The sequence below is a fragment of the Salmo trutta genome, chromosome 31, assembly GCF_901001165.1.
Source record: "Salmo trutta chromosome 31, fSalTru1.1, whole genome shotgun sequence".
NCBI classification, from domain to species: domain Eukaryota; kingdom Metazoa; phylum Chordata; class Actinopteri; order Salmoniformes; family Salmonidae; genus Salmo; species Salmo trutta.
Window position 1 is genome coordinate 26,780,121 of NC_042987.1, and position 20,158 is coordinate 26,800,278.

The window sequence follows — 20,158 nt, forward strand, 5'->3', positions numbered from 1 at the left end:
TGGAAAGACCGGGTCAGTCAATTACTAATATACTAATACTCTTAGTAAAAGTATTTATCTTCAACTCGCAATATGTGGATTCTATTTGATTAGATAGATTGAAATTGTACGTTAAACATCACAACATAGTTGAAAGATATGTGTTGCGTAGAGATAGATGGGATGGGCCAGCAGAGATAGATGGGATGGGCTGAGGGAAGCTGAGGGTTGGGATGTGGAATTGGAGACAAGTGGGAGTGGAGTTGCTGTGCGGGAGATAGAATGATGGTCAAAGATAAAAGTTATTTTTTTAAGTCAAAATGAAACATAATAAAAAGTACATTTGAATGACACTGAGGGGCAGTGTTTTTACAACTAATGCCAGTTTGCCTGAGGCTGATGCCGTGCAGGTGTTTGTACACATGCATATACACACACTCTCATTCAAATAAACGCATACAAGAACACACACATACATGTAATAATGCCAGACATGCACACAAACATACAGTTGGCATTGCTGTTATGATTTTAGTTGTCCTTGATGTCCTTTGTTTTAAATGTATTTTGCATTGTTGTTTGCTGTGTTCTTCTGTCTTTTCCTTTTTCCTCTTTAGTTCATTCTCTTGGTTGTTGGTGCATTGAGGGGTGGGGAATGGAATGAATTGTATTTTTTTATTTTTCTTCTGGGTGGGGAGGGGGGACTGTGGGAGGGGTCTCGAATGGTTGATGTACAGCTATTGGGGAACTGTGGGGGGACCTTGGAGGGTTCAAATTTTTTGGCCTGGTGGGAGATCTGTCAACGTGCCCTTGAGCAGGGAATTGACCCTGAATGCTTCTGTGTGTCACTCTGAATGGGAGTCTGTTGAATGACAGGTCCCGTGTGGCTCAGTTGGTAGAGCATGGTGTTTGCAACGCCAGGGTTGTGGGTTTGATTCCCACGGGGGACCAGTACGGAAGAAAAAAATGTATGAAATGTATGCATTCACTACTGTAAGTCGCTCTGGATAAGAGCGTCTGCTAAAATGTAAATGGTGTAGTTGTTGAGCAGCTTCACTGCAAGTATATTGTATGTTTCAGATACTCAATAAATAAATAAAATAAAAAACAGTTAGCCAGGTGTGTCTGGGGGTGATTACAGCCATCTATTGTATTTCATGAATATGTGTACATGTCTAGACAACAGTGACCCATCCACTTAGCTGGGGGGGTGGTTAAAAGCATTTCCTTAATGTGACCCATCAATTTAGACAAGTGTGTCGGATAAGCGTCATCTCATAATTATAAAATATTTTTATTTGGACAATTCCTTGCTACTATGCGAGTAACCATTTCACTGTACCGTTTAGACCTTCTGTATCCTGTCCATGTGATCAATAAACTTAGATTTAATTTGATATAGTGTGTGTTTACCAGTGCCAGTAATGTGAAGACCAACATGACCTGCACCAAAGTTAGATTAGGATATAGGCCAAGGACTAGATAAAGTGTATTTTTACCTGGAGTTTTTCCTTATTGTAGGCTACTACTTGTACCACTTTTAGTCTTAATCTTTGGTTGTTTACTAAACTACTTACTCTGTGTCATAGTCGTGTTTGTAGGTGGCAGGGAAGTCAGGCGCAGTAGAAACTAACTTGGTTAAACTGGAGTATTTTAATTAACAAAAAACAAACTCCAAAACCAAAGTACACAAATAACATGGGTAAAAATAACCCGTCGCACACCGATACAAAATACACGCGTACATAACTCACAAACAATCACCGACATGGACATGAGGTAAAACAGAGGGTTAAATACACAACATGTAATGAATGGGATTGGAACCAGGTGTGTAGGAAGACAAGACAAAACCAATGGAAAATGAAAAACTGATCAATGATGGCTAGAAGACTGGTGACGTCGACCGCCGAGCACCACCCGAGCAAGTACCCCCCCCCCCCCCCCCGACGCGTGGTTCCAGCAGTGCGTCGACACCGGCCTCGGGGACGACCCGGAGGACGAGGTGCAGGGCAATCCGGATGGAGACGATGGAACTCTCGCAGCAGGGAAGGATCTAACACATCCTCCACCGGAACCCAGCATCTCTCCTCCGGACCGTACCCCTCCCAGTCCATGAGGTACTGAAGGCTCCTCGCCCGACGTCTCGAATCCAGGATGGATCGAACGGAGTACGCCGGGGCCCCCTCAATGTCCAGAGGGAGCGGAGGAACCTCCCGCACCTCAGCCTCCTGGAGCGGGCCAGCCACCACCGGCCTGAGGAGAGACACATGTAACGAGGGGTTAATGCGGTAATGGGGGGGAAGCATTAACCTATAACATACCTCAGGACTTTAAACGGCCCCACAAACTGCGGACCCAACTTCCGGCAGGGCAGGCGGAGGGGCAGGTTTCTGGTCGAGAGCCAGACCCTGTCCCCCGGTGCGAACACCGGGGCCTCACTGCGGTGATGGTCTGCGCCAACTTTCTGGCGCCGTACGGTGCGCTGAAGGCGTACATGAGCTGCGTTCCAGGTTTCCTACACGCACTGGAACCAGTCGTCCATCGCCGTGGTGATTAGAGGTAGCGGGTAACTGTACCCCACCGTGATTTTATTAAGACCTCGATAATCAATGCACGGGCGCAGACCTCCATCCTTCTTCTTCACAAAAAAGAAACTCGAGGAGACGGGTGAAATGGAGGACCTAATGTACCCCTGACACAGGGATTCGGAGATATATGTCTCCATAGCCACCGTCTCCGCTTGCGACAGGGGATACACGTGACTCTTGGGAAGTGCAGCGTCTACCATGAGATTTATCGCACAAGCCCCCTGTCGATAGGGTGGTAATTGAGTCGCCTTCCTTTTACAGAAGGCGAGAGCCAAATCGGCATATTCGGAGGGAATGTGCACGGTGGAGACCTAGTCTGGACTTTCCACCGTAGAAACACCAACGGAAACCCCTACACACCTACCTGAGCACTCTCGCGACCACCCCGTGAGAGCCCTCTGTGGCCAAGAAAAAGTGGGGTTATGACTAGTTAACCAAGGTAGGCCCAGCACCATGGGATACGCAGGAGTGTCAATAAGGAAAATACACATTTTTTCCTTGTGACCCCCCTGCGTCACCATACTCAAAGGAGCTGTGGCCTCCTTGATCAACCCCGACCCTAATGGTCGACTATCTAAGGTGTGAACGGGGAAAGGCACATCCACGGGTACAATGGGGATCCCTAAACTATGAGCAAAAGCTTAATCAATGAAATTCCCAGCCGCGCCTGAATCTACTAGCTCCTTATGCTGGGAACGCAGGGAAAAATCAGGAAAAGTAACAGACACAAATATATGTGCCACAGAGGGCTCTGGATGAGAATGGTGCCTACTCACCTGGGGTGGCGCCAGAGCACCCTGCAAGCTACCTCGATTCCCAGAGGAACCTACCCGGCACCGACCAGCAGTGTGACCTCTACAGCCACCGATGGTGCACGAGCGGGAACCCCCTCCAGTCTCCCTGTGCACCCTCCCTCCCAGTTCCATGGGTAGAGGAGAGGGGGTGCGGGAGGATGGAACCACCAGACCCCGATCTGGACGTCCGCGAGCAGCCAGCAGGTTGTCCAGCCGGATGGACAGATCCACCAGCTGGTCGAAGGTGAGGGTGGTGTCTCTGCAGGACAGCTCCCGACGGACGTCCTCACGCAGATTGCAGCGGTAATGGTCGATCAGGGCCCTGTGATTCCATCCCGTACCGGCTGCCAGGGTCCTGAACTCCAGGGCAAAATCCTGGACGCTCCTCGTCTCCTGCCTCAGATGGTAGAGGCGCTCACCCACTGCTCTGTCCTCGGGTGGGTGGTCGAAAGCTGCCCGAAAACGGCGGGGGAACTCCTCATAATGGTCCAACGCCACATCTCCCTCTCCACACACAGCGCTGGCCCACTCCAGGGCTCTCCCGGTGAGGCACGAGACGAGGGCGAAACGCTTCTCACGGTCAGTTGGAAGTCAACTTGGTTAAACTGGAGTATTTTAATTAACAAAAAACAAACTCCAAAACCAAAGTACACAAATAACATGGGTAAAAATAACCCGTCGCACACCGATACAAAATACGCGCGTACATAACTCACAAACAATCACCGACAAGGACATGAGGGAAAACAGAGGGTTAAATACACAACATGTAATGAATGGGATTGGAACCAGGTGTGTAGGAAGACAAGACAAAACCAATGGAAAATGAAAAACTGGCCAATGATGGCTAGAAGAACGGTTACGTCGACCGCCGAGCACCACCCGAGCAAGGAGGGGCATCGACTTCAGCAGAAGTCGTGACACTCTGTTTAGCACATGGCCTCACAAGTGAATCCTTAAAGAGGTGGGTGGGGCTACTTTTATCCAATGCAAATTCTGACTCATAAGACCGAATCGAGGCGTTCAGTCACAAATGAACTAGTCTGTAGAAGAGAAATGGACGGGGCTAAATGAGTTAAGAGTTGCCTCTAATAGCCTGCCTACACACTGTTAGGGACCTAACTGCCAGCTTGTCTGAACAGCAGTTAACCAGGACCGTATTGGACAAACATCTGATCACAGTAAATACCTAAAGTATATACCACAAACACCTGACAGAGTAAGAGAGAAAAACAATAAGAAATAGTAACAGAGAGCCAGAACCTCAAGCACTCCTCTCCCCTCTTTTCTTTCCTCATCTACTGTCCTCTCCTATCTTCTCCTCTATTTTCCTCTCTTCTCCTGACCTCTCCTCTATTTTCCTCTCCTCTCCTGACCTCTCCTCTATTTTCCTCTCATCTCCTGACCTCTCCTCTATTTTCCTCTCCTCTCCTCTCCTCTCCTCTCCTCTCCTCTCCTCTCCTCTCCTCTACCCCTCTCCCAGGCCCATGACAACAGCTATTATACAGGAATAAGGCAGCCATAATGTATCGGTACTTAGGCCTGAGGAGACACACTCGCTCAATGGGCCGTGAATCTCCCGTCACCAGCGTTAGATGGTCGAACGTTGAATAAAGTTATTTGAATATTTGTAATATTAATGTGCCGATGTGTCAAGAGCCCGCCGGTGCCGAACAAAGAGGGAAAATAAGAGAGGATGCACATCATCTATATCCAGTATTCACCAAATAGAAAACTACTGGATGGATTGATGGATGGATGGACGGGTGGATGAACGGATGCATGTCTGGGCAAACAAATTACTAAATGTATTAATGGATAGATACATTGTTATTATCTCTGCATTAGCTTGTCTCCATCCAGCTCTTCAACAGAGCCACACTATAAACTGTAAACAGCGTCAGATTAGCCAGCTGTCCAGCCTGCATTTTCAATACAGACAACATCACCCCAACAAATTTTTAAGATGGCGCCGGAGGGGATGGCTGCTGTTTAATGGGCTCTTACCTAACCATGCTATTTTGTTAGCTAATTTACATTGTTTGTTCCTTATTTTGTACATAATGTTGCTGCTACCGTCTTTTATGACGAAAAGAGCTTATGGACATCAGAACAGCGATTACTCAGCTTGAAGTGGACAAATATTTTTTCTTTAACGAGAAGGATTTATACCAGACACCCGAACAGGCCCTCATCCCCGTCATTCGCAGGAGAAGGAGACGGAGGTATCGCGGAAGGAGATCGGGGTGCCATGTGAGGATCCAGCCATGAGTGGCTAATCTGCCTCTGCCATCGGTACTATTGGCCAACATATACAATCGCTGGCTAATAAAGTGGATGAACTACAAGCACGTATATCCTACCAACGGGACATTAAAAACTGACATATGTCCCAGATGTGCTCAATTGGATTCAGGTCTGGGGAACGAGTCCATAGCATCAATCCATAGCCAGTCCATAGCATCAATGCCTTCCTCTTGCAGGAACTGCTGACACACTCCAGCCACATGAGGTCTAGCATTGTCTTGCATTAGGAGGAACCCAGGGCCAACCGCACCAGCATATGGTCTCACAAGGGGTCTGAGGATCTCATCTCGGTACCTAATGGCAGTCAGGCTACCTCTGGCGAGTACATGGAGGGCTGTGTGGCCCCCCAAAGAAATGCCACCCCACACCATGATTGACCCACCACCAAACCGGTCATGCTGGAGGATGTTGCAGGCAGCAGAACGTTCTCCACGGCGTCTCCAGACTCTGTCACGTCTGTCACATGTGCTCAGTGTGAACCTGCTTTCATCTGTGAAGAGCACAGGGCGCCAGTGGCGAATTTGCCAATCTTGGTGTTCTCTGGCAAATGCCAAACGTCCTGCACGGTGTTGGGCTGTAAACACAACCCCCACCTGTGGACGTCGGGCCCTCATACCACCCTCATGGAGTCTGTTTCTGACCGTTTGAGCAGACACATGCACATTTGTGGCCTGCTGGAGGTCATTTTGCAGGGCTCTGGCAGTGCTTCTCCTGCTGCTCCTTGCACAAAGGCGGAGGTAGCGGTCCTGCTGCTGGGTTGTTGCCCTCCTACGGCCTCCTCCACGTCTCCTGATGTACTGGCCTGTCTCCTGGTAGCGCCTCCACGCTCTGGACACTACGCTGACAGACACAGCAAACCTTCTTGCCACAGCTCGCATTGATGTGCCATCCTGGATGAGCTGCACTACCTGAGCCACTTGTGTGGGTTGTAGACTCCGTCTCATGCTACCACTAGAGTGAAAGCACCGCCAGCATTCAAAAGTGACCAAAACATCAGCTAGGAAGCATAGGAACTGAGAAGTGTTCTGTGGTCCCCACCTGCAGAACTACTCCTTTATCGGGGGTGTCTTGCTAATTGCCTATAATTTCCACCTGTTGTCTATTCCATTTGCACAACAGCATGTGAAATTTATTGTCAATCAGTGTTGCTTCCTAAGTGGACAGTTTGATTTCACAGAAGTGTGATTGACTTGGAGTTAAATTGTGTTGTTTAAGTGTTCCCTTTATTTTTTTGAGCAGTGTATATATATATATATATATATATATATATATATATATATATTTTTTTTTTTAATTACAAATAAAAAATAAATAAGCAACGGGTGTGGCTGAAATAGCCTATTCAACTAATTTGAAGGGGTGTCCACATACGTTGTATATATAGTGTCCTTACAATTACACCAGAACATAAAACATCAGCTTTACTCTAGTGGGTCGAGGGTGCTATTCTGAACAATGTCTTTGCTCGATGTAAGGTGGCCATCAAATATTTAGCAGATTGCTAACACAACCGAAAGACGAAGGGAGGCAAGGGTGTGTGTGTGTGAGTTGTGGTGTGTGTGGTGTGGTGTGGTGTGTGTGAGTGTTTGTGTGTGTGCGTGCGTGTCAGAGAAAAAGCCCACCCAGAGCCCCAAATGGGAGCTGTCAGAGTTATGGTGGGGTAATGAGAGAGACACGCTGGACCCATCGCTATACCTCTTTACAGGCCCTCGGCTCACAAACAGCATTCAGGCGGGTTATATACAGGCTGATTACATATAGGCTGGTTACAGCAGGGTACATACAACAGGCTGGTTACATACAGGCTGGTTACAGCAGGGTACATACTGTACAGCAGGCTGGTTACATACAGGCTGGTTACTGCAAGGTACATACAGCAGGCTGGTTACATACATGCTGGTTACAGCAGGGTACATACTGTACAGCAGGCTGGTTACATACAGGCTGATTACTGTAGGGTACATACAGCAGGTTGGTTACAGACAGGCGGGTTACTGCAGGGTACATACAGCAGGCTGGCTACATACAGGCTGGTTACTGTAGGGTACATACAGCAGGCTGGCTACATACAGGCTGGTTACAGCAGGCTACATACAGCAGGCTGGCTACATACAGGCTGGTTACTGTAGGGTACATACAGCAGGCAGGCTACATACAGGTGGGTTACATACAGGCTGGTTACATTGAGGCTGGCTACAGCAGGGTATATGCAGCAGGATGGCTACATACAGGCTGGTTACAGCAGGCTACATACAGCAGGCTGGCTACATACAGGCTGGTTACAGCAGGCTACATACAGCAGGCTGGCTACATACAGGCTGGTTACAGCAGGCTACATACAGCAGGCTGGCTACATACAGGATGGTTACAGCAGGCTACATACAGGCTGGTTACATCAAGGCTGGCTACAGCAGGGTACATGCAACAGGCTGGCTACATACAGGCTGGTTACATCAAGGCTGGCTACGGCAGAGTATATGCAACAGGCTGGCTACATACAAGCTGGTTACATCCAGGCTGGCTACGGCAGAGTATATGCAGCAGGATGGCTACATACAGGCTGATTACAGCAGGCTACATACAGCAGGCTGGCTACATACAGGCTGGTTACAGCAGGCTACATACAGCAGGCTGGCTACATACAGGCTGGTTACAGCAGGCTACATGCAACAGGCTGGTTACATACAGGCTGGTTACAGCAGGCTACATACAGAAGGCTGGTTACATCTAGGCTGGCTACAGCAGGGTACATGCAACAGGCTGGCTACATACAGGCTGGTTACAGCAGGCTACATACAGAAGGCTGGTTACATCCAGGCTGGCTACAGCAGGGTACATGCAACAGGCTGGCTATATACAGGCTGGCTACAGCAGGCTACATACAGCAGGCTGGTTACATCCAGGCTGGTTACAGCAGGCTACATACAGCAGGCTGGCTATATACAGGCTGGTTACAGCAGGCTGGTTACATCCAGGCTGGCTACAGCAGGGTACATGCAACAGGCTGGCTATATACAGGCTGGTTACAGCAGGCTACATACAGCAGGCTGGCTACATACAGGCTGGTTACAGCAGGCTAGCTACATCCAGGCTGGTTACAGCAGGCTACATACAGCAGGCTGGCTACATACAGGCTGGTTACAGCAGGCTACATACAGCAGGCTGGCTACATACAGGCTACATACAGCAGGCTGGCTACATACATGCTGGTTACAGCAGGGTACATACAGCAGGCTGGCTATATACAGGCTGGTTACAGCAGGGTACATGCAGCAGGCTGGCTATATACAGGCTGGTTACAGCAGGCTACATACAGCAGGCTGGTTACATACAGGCTGGTTACAGCAGGCTACATACAGCAGGCTGGTTACATACAGGCTGGTTACAGCAGGCTACATACAGGCCGGCTATATACAGGCTGGTTACAGCAGGCTACATACAGAAGGCTGGTTACATCCAGGCTGGTTACAGCAGGGTACATACAGCAGGCTGGTTACATCCAGTATGAGAACTAAGTCTGCTCATTGTCACTAATTAAAACATAAAGACCAGATAGACTCCATGGAAAAAAGGGAGCCAGCACACATACATAGCAGTGTGTACCTACCTCATCCCCATATTTGTTTTTCTGCTTTTTTGCACACCAGTATTTCTACTTGCACATCCTCATCTGCACATATATCACTCCAGTGTAAATTACTAAATTGTAATTACTTCGCCACTATTGGCCTATTTATTGCCTTACCTCCTTACTTCATTTGCACACACTGTATACAGACTTTTCTATTGTGTTATTGACTGTACGTTTGTTTATTCCATGTGTAACTCTGTGTTGTTTTAGTCACACTGCTTTGCTTTATCTTGGCCAGGTCACAGTTGTAAATGAGAACTTGTTCTCAACTGGCCTACCTGGTTAAATAAAGGTTAAATAAAAAATATAAACATATGCAGACACACGCACGCTCGCACACATGCGCATAATGTTATATATGTAAACACACACACATATTCCACTCCACTTTCCACAGTAAAACACACCTCTCACAATCGACTAGCTTCCATCTCTGATTGGCCATTCTGCATTCAGCATACACACTACCTCTCCCTCCCAGCCCTCTTCTCCCTCCCTGTCTTTACAGTGCTTCCCTCAATGAGGGGAATTATTTCAGCTTGCCCTCATTTTCTTCTTATTCCGTTTTCCTCATCTCTAATGGGCAATTACATCAGGCTCCACGCGGAGGCCATCTTGTTTCACTGACCTCTAATTGATTGGTTGTCCAAACTGCTCGGCTTCTATAAGCACTTTAAGGTTACATTTCCCTGTTTAAATAATGGATTACAAGGTCCATGAAAGAAGATTGTGTGGAAAATAAAAGGCAGGGATTGCTTCTCGTTTGAGTCATTTCAAAGACGTACAAGCCTCTATTTTAACCTCAGAGACTGAGTTATTAGGGGAGATGGAGAGTGCTCAGAGCGCTTAGACTACTCCAGACTAACCTACAGTCACGGCGTGTGTGTGTGTGTGTGTGTGTGCGTGTGTGTGTGTGTACCACTTCTGCTCTCACTATGTTCAAAGCATGGTTTTAGCAGCGCTATCTGACTGCAGATGAATATCAGTATGGCCAACAGACAGCGTGTCTGCATATCTGGGGGGGGGGCTAATGTCAGTGTAGAACCAGCTTCACGCAGTGCCCCTGAACACTCTCCTCCTATAATTAACACTCCTACTGTGTAGTATCCTTCCTCTTCTCTCCTGGGTCCTGTTTATCATGTTTTTCATACCTCCCACAGTTTGTGCTTTTACATCACAAAGAGAGAGCAGAGAGGGAGACAGAAAGAGAGCAGAAAGAAAGTGGGAGAGAGAGGGAGAGAGAGAGAGAGAGTGATGCTGAGAGACAGTTCGGCAGGAAGTCTAATTTTTGAGCCCATTTAGAAGGAGGAAGTCAGAGAGAATGTGGGAATTAGCGGTAGTCAACGTCTCCACTTCTGTTAAAAACCCTACCTACCAGGAGAAGTGTGTATGCGTGCGTGTGTGTGTGTATGTGTGTGTGTGTGTGTGTGGGTGAAGAAACCCCCTACAAACAACCAGAGCAACATACCTCCTCCAAAAACAACACGGCACCTACGCTCCAATTACTCTCAGACTGGAGGTAAATACAGTAGAGATATAGCAGAGATACACAGTACAGTATATCAGTCCAAACCAATAGGATTTACTCTGTGGATAGCTCAATACTAATACAGATGGCCTGTGTTGTTATTCTCAACCAATGCATCTCTGTTTGTTAAGAGAAACTGATAGAGGAGCGTTAAACATCTCTGTTTGTTAAGAGAAACTGATAGAGGAGAGTTAAACATCTCTGTTTGTTAAGAGAAACTGATAGAGGAGCGTTAAACATCTCTGTTTGTTAAGAGAAACTGATAGAGGAGAGTTAAACATCTTTGTTTGTTAAGAGAAACTGATAGAGGAGCGTTAAACATCTCTGTTTGTTAAGAGAAACTGATAGAGGAGAGTTAAACATCTCTGTTTGTTAAGAGAAACTGATAGAGGAGCGTTAAACATCTCTGTTTGTTAAGAGAAACTGATAGAGGAGCGTTAAACATCTCTGTTTGTTAAGAGAAACTGATAGAGGAGAGTTAAACATCTCTGTTTGTTAAGAGAAACTGATAGAGGAGAGTTAAACATCTCTGTGTGTTAAGAGAAACTGATAGAGGAGCGTTAAACATCTCTGTTTGTTAAGAGAAACTGATAGAGGAGAGTTAAACATCTCTGTGTGTTAAGAAAAACTGATAGAGGAGCGTTAAACATCTCTGTTTGTTAAGAGAAACTGATAGAGGAGAGTTAAACATCTCTGTTTGTTAAGAGAAACTGATAGAGGAGAGTTAAACATCTCTGTTTGTTAAGAGAAACTGATAGAGGAGCGTTAAACATCTCTGTTTGTTAAGAGAAACTGATAGAGGAGCGTTAAACATCTCTGTTTGTTAAGAGAAACTGATAGAGGAGCTTTAAACATCTCTGTTTGTTTAGAGAAACTGATAGAGGAGCGTTAAACATCTCTGTTTGTTAAGAGAAACTGATAGAGGAGCGTTAAACATCTCTGTTTGTTAAGAGAAACTGATAGAGGAGAGTTAAACATCTCTGTTTGTTAAGAGAAACTGATAGAGGAGCGTTAAACATCTCTGTTTGTTAAGAGAAACTGATAGAGGAGCGTTAAACATCTCTGTTTGTTAAGAGAAACTGATAGAGGAGAGTTAAACATCTCTGTTTGTTAAGAGAAACTGATAGAGGAGAGTTAAACATCTCTGTGTGTTAAGAGAAACTGATAGAGGAGCGTTAAACATCTCTGTTTGTTAAGAGAAACTGATAGAGGAGAGTTAAACATCTCTGTGTGTTAAGAAAAACTGATAGAGGAGCGTTAAACATCTCTGTTTGTTAAGAGGAACTGATAGAGGAGCGTTAAACATCTCTGTTTGTTAAGAGAAACTGATAGAGGAGAGTTAAACATCTCTATTTGTTAAGAGAAACTGATAGAGGAGCGTTAAACATCTCTGTTTGTTAAGAGAAACTGATAGAGGAGCGTTAAACATCTCTGTTTGTTAAGAGAAACTGATAGAGGAGCTTTAAACATCTCTGTTTGTTTAGAGAAACTGATAGAGGAGCGTTAAACATCTCTGTTTGTTAAGAGAAACTGATAGAGGAGCGTTAAACATCTCTGTTTGTTAAGAGAAACTGATAGAGGAGCGTTAAACATCTCTGTTTGTTAAGAGAAACTGATAGAGGAGCGTTAAACATGTCTGTTAAGAGAAACTGATAGAGGAGCGTTAAACATCTCTGTTTGTTAAGAGAAACTCATAGAGGAGCTTTAAACATCTCTGTTTGTTAAGAGCAACTGATAGAGGAGAGTTAAACATCTCTGTTTGTTAAGAGAAACTGATAGAGGAGCGTTAAACATCTCTGTTTGTTAAGAGAAACTGATAGAGGAGAGTTAAACATCTCTGTTTGTTAAGAGAAACTGATAGAGGAGCGTTAAACATCTCTGTTTGTTAAGAGAAATTGATAGAGGAGCGTTAAACATCTCTGTTTGTTAAGAGAAACTGATAGAGGAGCGTTAAACATCTCTGTATCTGTATCTGCATCTTTAGATCAAGGCCAGATACCATTTATTTTAATATGATAATACAATAGGATATAGCAGAAACATAGACTGAGATGGAAGAGGAAAGAGTTGCTGTATAAGGAATGGGGAGATGATGGAGAGATAGAGAAAGATGTGTGTTTGCAGTGTGTGTATTGAACACACTGCTTTACACCCTACTCTTATGTTTAAAAGCCATATTCATTCACTGTTGATCTGAACCCTGTTTTTGAATAGTTGTTTTGACAGGCTTCATCATGACTCAGCACTATGTTGTCAGACTAACTCTGTGGGTGGAAGAAGAGCTGTTCTTTTCAGTTTTCAGCTGTTCTATTCAGAGAGTGGAACTGTGTGACTCCACAGCCGTTCTCAGCACAGTTCATAATCACAGCATCTGTATTGATAAGAGGGACCTTGCCTGGGGTTGGATCTGATCTAAGGGCAGTTGAAACAGGAGCAAAATAGATGTTGCCCTTCACCACTGATCTAGGATCGGATGATGCTATCCAGAACTATAACCTTCATTATTAGTGGAATGCAGACATATCTGATCCAGTATCAGTTGTTAGGAGCAAGTTTTAATGACTCTATGCCCCCCAAAGTCATTGGTTTCCTTGGCCAAGTAGCAGGGGAAAGCAAAGTACAGTAGAACGGAAAACACACAAACACACACACACACACTGCTTTCATATCTATTTATTGATCGTATCAGATGTGCGTCAATCAATCTTATCTCCTCTCCACACATTCTCACTCACACCTCCAGAGGGACCAAATATAGCATTGTGTTGGGAAGGCTGAGCACACTATATTATCATTAGAGACCTTGAGCACATATTATACTTGGTGTGTGTGTGTGTGTGTGTGTGTGTGTGTGTGTGTGTGTGTGTGTGTGTGTGTGTGTGTGTGTGTGTGTGTGTGTGTGTGTGTGTGTGTGTGTGAGAGAGAGTCATCATAAGAAAAATAAGTTGCCCTACAGTAGCTCACGTCAAACTACAACTACTATATAATTGTTTTGTGCAACACATACACATTTATTCTTCTACCTAGCCTTGCTTTAAAAACAGTAGCCGGTAAAATAAAACATGTGGTTTTACATCTTCATAGAATGATACTGTACATCACTGATCATCTCTACGACAGCAGCCCTCACCGTCTCAGCAGATTAGGAATGAATGATAATGCGCCTCTCTATCATGCTTCTCTGATCAAAGGACAATTACAGTGCACCACGATCTGCAAAATGCATGAAACACAATCAATACCGTATGCCACACAAAGCGGTGTCAAAGAAGAGAACTATGAAATTGGCTATGTGCTGTTACAATAAAGATAATGCTCTGATGTCTTCTTATGTACCTACTGCATTTAAAATAGATCAATTCCCACAGAGCCTGTGTGATTTAATCTACTGCGAGTCTTCAGTCATGTTGAGGCGGTAAAATATGAAAGACAATGATTTATTTACAACTCCCAAGTCTGTGCCTGAGGTTCAACACAAATCTAATTCCCAAACCGGGAACAGCTGGCCATTCAGAATAAATCCAGTGATATTGATTCCGCAGCAAACCAAATCTGGTTCTTTCAAGGTTCCCAGGACGTTTCATTGGGTTGTGTGAATGGGGATGGACATTACAAAAGAAAGACCTTAAAATAAAACAGTTTATGAGCCCTATTTCTCATATTTCATTTATACATTTTATTTAGCAGACGCTCTAATTCAGAACAATTTACAGAAGCAATTATGGTTAAGTGCCTTGCTCAAGGGCGCAATGACCGATTTTTGCAAATAGTCAGCTCTGAGATTCAAACCAACAACCTTTCGGTTACTGGCCCAATGCTCGTAACCGTTAGGCTAACTGCCACCCATTTCTGTTCTTGGGAACATTCCTTTGTTGTTTCCTTACCTCGGCAGACATTCCCGTTATCTGTCTCGAACCCAGCTTTGCAGGTGCAGCTCCCGATAGGAACCATCCACTCTCCATCTCCATTGCAGTACAGCTTTATTGGCACGTCCACCTCCTCTGAATTTGGGATGCAGATCCCTCTAGCGATGACCAGGGAGGTGCTCTCCGCCCCCGTCATGGTCTCTGGGAAGATGGCGAAGTTCTGCACCACACTGGGGCACTTCTTATAAAACACTCTGACCGAGAGCAGCGACATGCAGGCACCATAGTCCTGAAACGCCAGGTAGAACCCGTTCTTCGACAGCGGGCCAAAGCTCCGAACCTCCGTGTTGACCTTCATCAACCGTCCGCCGAAGTCCACCTGGGAGAAGCTCTCATCGGCCGCGATGGTGTCCACCTTTAGGTAAGGGGCTTCCATCCAGAAGGCAGTTCCCTTGGTGGCGATGACCGAGTCCGTCTCATAGTAGTAGAGGTTGAAGGTCTCCTTACAGGAACCGGGAACGTTGGGGATGGAGCTGCAGTCACGTACGGTGAAGCGCATCTCCACGTAGATCCTCTGAGCTCCACGTCGGTCGATGAAGGTGGTGAGGAGCCAGTTGTTCTGGCTGGGCTCAAACACGTTGCACACCTGGTAGGTCCGGATGGTGTTGAGGTTCTCATCGTAGCCGCTCACCTCCTCCCACTGTGAGACAGAGTAGAGACCAGAGACAGAGGTATTTGGTTAGAAATATACAGTATCTTGAAAAGTCACAAACACAGTAACCAATAGTGTTTGACACTGCAATGCCAAGAGAGAAGGATGCATAGCATTAGATAGAGAGATACAACGATAGCATACATACAGTTCAGGAATCTGGTTTCTAAAGATATATATACATATATTTTTTTCAACTATCCTTACCATCTGTGTTCACAAACTGGTGTCAGGGGCATGAACACTTAATTTGGACTTAACTTCCTGAAATGACAGTTCCCCATCTACCAACACATACAGTACAGTATTAGTACAGGTAATACTTCTTAGTTACAGTAATGGTCAGTAACAGAATGGAGTGATTGAATTGTACTACGGTTGGTCACAGAATGGAGTGATTGAATTGTACTACGGTCGGGTACTAATTGTACTACGCTACGGTCACAAGACGCAGGCCTCCTAATTGTCCCTAGAATTTCTAAGCAAACAGCTGGAGGCAGGGCTTTCTCCTATGGAGCTCCATTTTTATGGAATGGTCTGCCTGCCCATGTGAGAGATGCAGACTGGGTCTCAACATTTAAGTCTTCATTTAAGACTCATCTCTTCAGTAGGTCCTCTGATTGAGTGTAGTCTGGCCCAGGAGTGTGAAGGTGAATGGAAAGGCACTGGAGCAACGAACCGCCCTTGCTGTCTCTGCCTAGCCGGTTCCCCTCTCTCCAATGGGATTCTCTGCCTCTAACCCTATTACAGGGGCTGAGTCACTGGCTTACTGGTGCTCTTCCATGCCGTCCCTAGGAGGGGTGCGTCACTTGAGTGGGTTGAGTCACTGACATGGTCTTCCTGTCTGGGTTGGCGCCCCCCCTTGGGTTGTGCCGTGGCGAAGATCTTTGTGGGCTATACTCAGCCTTGTCTCAGGATGGTAAGCTGGTGGTTGAAGGTATCCCTCTAGTGTTGTGGGGGCTCTGCTTTGGCAAAGTCAGTGGGGTTAGATCCTGCCTGTTTGGCCCTGTCCGGGGGTGTCATCGGATGGGGACACAGTGTTTCCTGACCCCTCCTGTCTCAGCCTCCAGTATTTATGCTGCAGTAGTTTATGTGTCGGGGGGCTAGGGTCAGTCTGTTATAACTGGAGTATTTCTCCTGTCTTATCCGGTGTCCTGCGTGAACTTAAGTATGCTCTCTCTAATTCTCTCTTTCTTTCATTCTTTCTTTCTCTCTCTCGGAGGACCTGAGCCCTAGGCCCATGCCTCAGGACTACATGGCATGATGACTCCTTGTTGTCCCCAGTCCACCTGGCCGTGCTGCTGCTCCAGTTTCAACTGTTCTGCCTGCGGCTATGGAACCCTGACCTGTTCACTGTGATTACTATTATTTGACCATGCTGGTCATTTATGAACATTTGAACATCTTGGCCATGTTCTGTTATAATCTCCACCCGGCACAGCCAGGAGAGGACTGGGCACACCTCATAGCCTGGTTCCTCTCTATGTTTCTTCCTAGGTTTTGGCCTTTCTAGGGAGTTTTTCCTAGCCACTGTGCTTCTACACCTGCATTGCTTGCTGTTTGGGGTTTTAGGCTCGGTTTCTGTACAGCACTTCGATATATCAACTGATGTAAGAAGGGCTATATAAATAAATTTGATTTGATTTGATACTACAGCATCAGCTGTTCCAGGCGACTGTGTGATCATGCTCTCCGTAGCCGATGTGAGTAAGACCTTTAAACAGGTCAACATTCACAAGGCCGCAGGGCCAGACGGATTACCAGGACGTGTACGCCGAGCATGCGCTCACCAACTGGCAAGTGTCTTCACTGACATTTTCAACCTCTCCCTGACTGAGTCTGTAATACCAACATGTTTCAAGCAGACCACCAAAGTCCCTGTGCACAAGAACACTAAGGTAACCTGCCTAAATGCCTACCGACCCGTAGCCCTCACGTCTGTAGCCATGAAGTGCTTTGAAAGGCTGGTCATGGCTCACAACAACACCATTATCCCAGAAACCCTAGACCCACTCCAATTTGCATACCGCCCCAACAGATCCACAGATGATGCAATCTCTATTGCACTCCACACTGCCCTTTCACACCTGGACAAAAGGAGCACCTATGTGAGAATGGTGTTCATTGAATACATCTCAGCATTCAACACCATAGTGCCCAAAAAGCATCACTAAGCTAAGGGCCCTGGGACTAAACACCTCCCTCTGCAACTGGATCCTGGACTTCCTGACGGGCCGCCCCCAGGTGGTAAGGGTATGTAACAACACATCTGCCACACTGATCCTCAACACGGTGGACCCTCAGGGGTGCGTGCTCAGTCCCCTCCTGTACTCCCTGTTCACTCATGACTGCATGGCCAAGGACGACTCCAACACCATCATTAAGTTTGCTGATGACACAACAGTGGTAGGCCTGATCACCGACAACGATGAGACAGCCTATAGGGAGCAGGTCAGAGACCTGGCCGTGTGGTGCCAGAATAACAAACTCTCCCTCAACGTGATCAAGACAAAGGAGATGATTGTGGACTACAGGAAAAGGAGTATAGCGAGCACACCCCCATTCTCATCGACGGGGCTGTAGTGGAGCAGGTTGAGAGCTTCAAATTCCTTGGTGTCCACATCACCAACAAACTATCACACCAAGACAGTCGTGAAGAGGGCACGACAAAGCATATTCCCCCTCAGGAGACTTGGCATAGACCTATTTTGGAGTTACAAGAAGCTTTATGTGACATCTACAAAAATAGATTATACAATTTCTTATCATGTACGCATCTATTTATTTGACCTTTTTCAGGTCCTCAGATCCTCAAAAAGTTCTACAGCTGCACCATCGAGAGCATCCTGACTGGTTGCATCACTGACTCCAGCCAACCTAGTCATAGACTGTTCTCTCTGTACCGGAGCGCCAAGCCTAGGTCCAAAAGGCTTCTTAACAGCTTCTACCCCCAAGCCATAAGACTCCTGAACAGCTAATGAAATGGCTACCCAGACTATTTACATTGTCCCCCCTCCCCCTCTTTTACGCTGCTGCCACTCTTTGTTTATTATCTATGCATAGTCACTTTAACTCTACCTACATGTACACATTACCTCAATTACCTCAACTAACCGGTGCCCCCGCATATTGACTCTGTACTGGTACCCCTGTATATAGCCTTGCTACTGTTATTTTACTGCTGCTCTTTAATTATTTGTTATTTGTTATTTTTATTTTTTACTTATCTATTTTTTACTTAACACTTATTTTTCTTAAAACTGCATTGTTGGTTAAGGGCTTGTAAGAAAGCATTTCACTGTAAGGTCTACAGCTGTTGTATTCGGCGCATATGACAAATACAATTTGATTTGAATATTTTACAGATCTCAGTTCTGATCATTGAAAATGCACCAATGATCAGAACAAAGAAATTGAAGAGACTTAAAGATACGTTGAAGAAACAAAAAGGGGAAGGTTAATATCCAGGTCTCCTCACTCCATACCACCAACCATAGCCACTTCCACATTCTTGCATTGTCTGCCTGGTAAGGCATGCCCATTGCTGGTCAGCCACCTTTAAAAGGTTCCACACCAACAATACAGCTTTCATACTAGAACATATTCTGTGGCAGACTGAATTATAGTAGTAATCGAGACAGTGGTAGACAATGGAGATGTCGGAGGACATTTATGCCAACATGGACATTAATCTAGAGAATATGTTTTGTAATAAAGGGGCAGCAAATAAAGATGAGGACTTCTATGAAGATATCATCAACTCCCACGAGGAATATGTCACCTCAAAGACAACACCAGGAGCTATCCCCACAGGTTCGGAGAGCTCAGGGTTGAGACCCTTCAGAGGTGCTGCACTGTGTCTGGGGCTGCTGTGTGTTCTACTGGCTGGGTTAATTGGTCTGGGTTTCTATCACAAGAAAGTTATTGTTGGGTTTGAAGATTATAAAGCTTCCAAAAACAACCTGACAATAGAGAAAGAAGAGTTACAGACCAGTTACAACGCCATGACGACAGAGAGAGATGAGCTACAGACCAGCTATAACACCATGACGACAGAGAGAGATGAGATACAGACCAGCTATAACACCATGACGACAGAGAGAGATGAGCTACAGACCAGCTATAACACCATGACGACAGAGAGAGATGAGCTACAGACCAGCTACAACAACATGACTAAAGAGAGAGATGAGCTACAGACCAGCTATAACACCATGACTAAAGAGAGAGATGAGCTACAGACCAGCTATAACACCAAGACTAAAGAGAGAGATGAGCTACAGACCAGCTATAACACCATGACTAAAGAGAGAGATGAGCTACAGACCAGCTATAACACCATGACGACAGAGAGAGATGAGCTACAGACCAGCTATAACACCATGACTAAAGAGAGAGATGAGCTACAGACCAGCTATAACACCATGACGACAGAGAGAGATGAGCTACAGACCAGCTATAACACCATGACGACAGAGAGAGATGAGCTATAGACCAGCTATAACACCATGACGACAGAGAGAGATGAGCTACAGACCAGCTATAACACCATGACGACAGAGAGAGATGAGCTACAGACCAGCTATAACACCATGACTAAAGAGAGAGATGAGCTACAGACCAGTTATAACACCATGACGACAGAGAGAGATGAGCTACAGACCAGCTATAACACCATGACGACAGAGAGAGATGAGCTACAGACCAGCTATAACACCATGACGACAGAGAGAGATGAGCTACAGACCAG

The 20,158-nt window shown here is 45.9% G+C and overlaps 1 protein-coding gene across 5 annotated transcripts in view; it reads right to left on the reverse strand.

The window, feature by feature from the left end:
• Positions 1–20,158, reverse strand: part of LOC115169838 (ephrin type-B receptor 1) — a 394,957-nt gene that overhangs the window by 180,165 nt on the left and 194,634 nt on the right. For all 5 annotated transcript variants that reach the window (XM_029725852.1, XM_029725850.1, XM_029725847.1 and 2 more), the window contains exon 3: positions 14,715–15,396. In XM_029725852.1, coding sequence (XP_029581712.1) covers positions 14,715–15,396 — 682 coding nt within the window. The remainder of the gene's footprint in view (positions 1–14,714; positions 15,397–20,158) is intronic.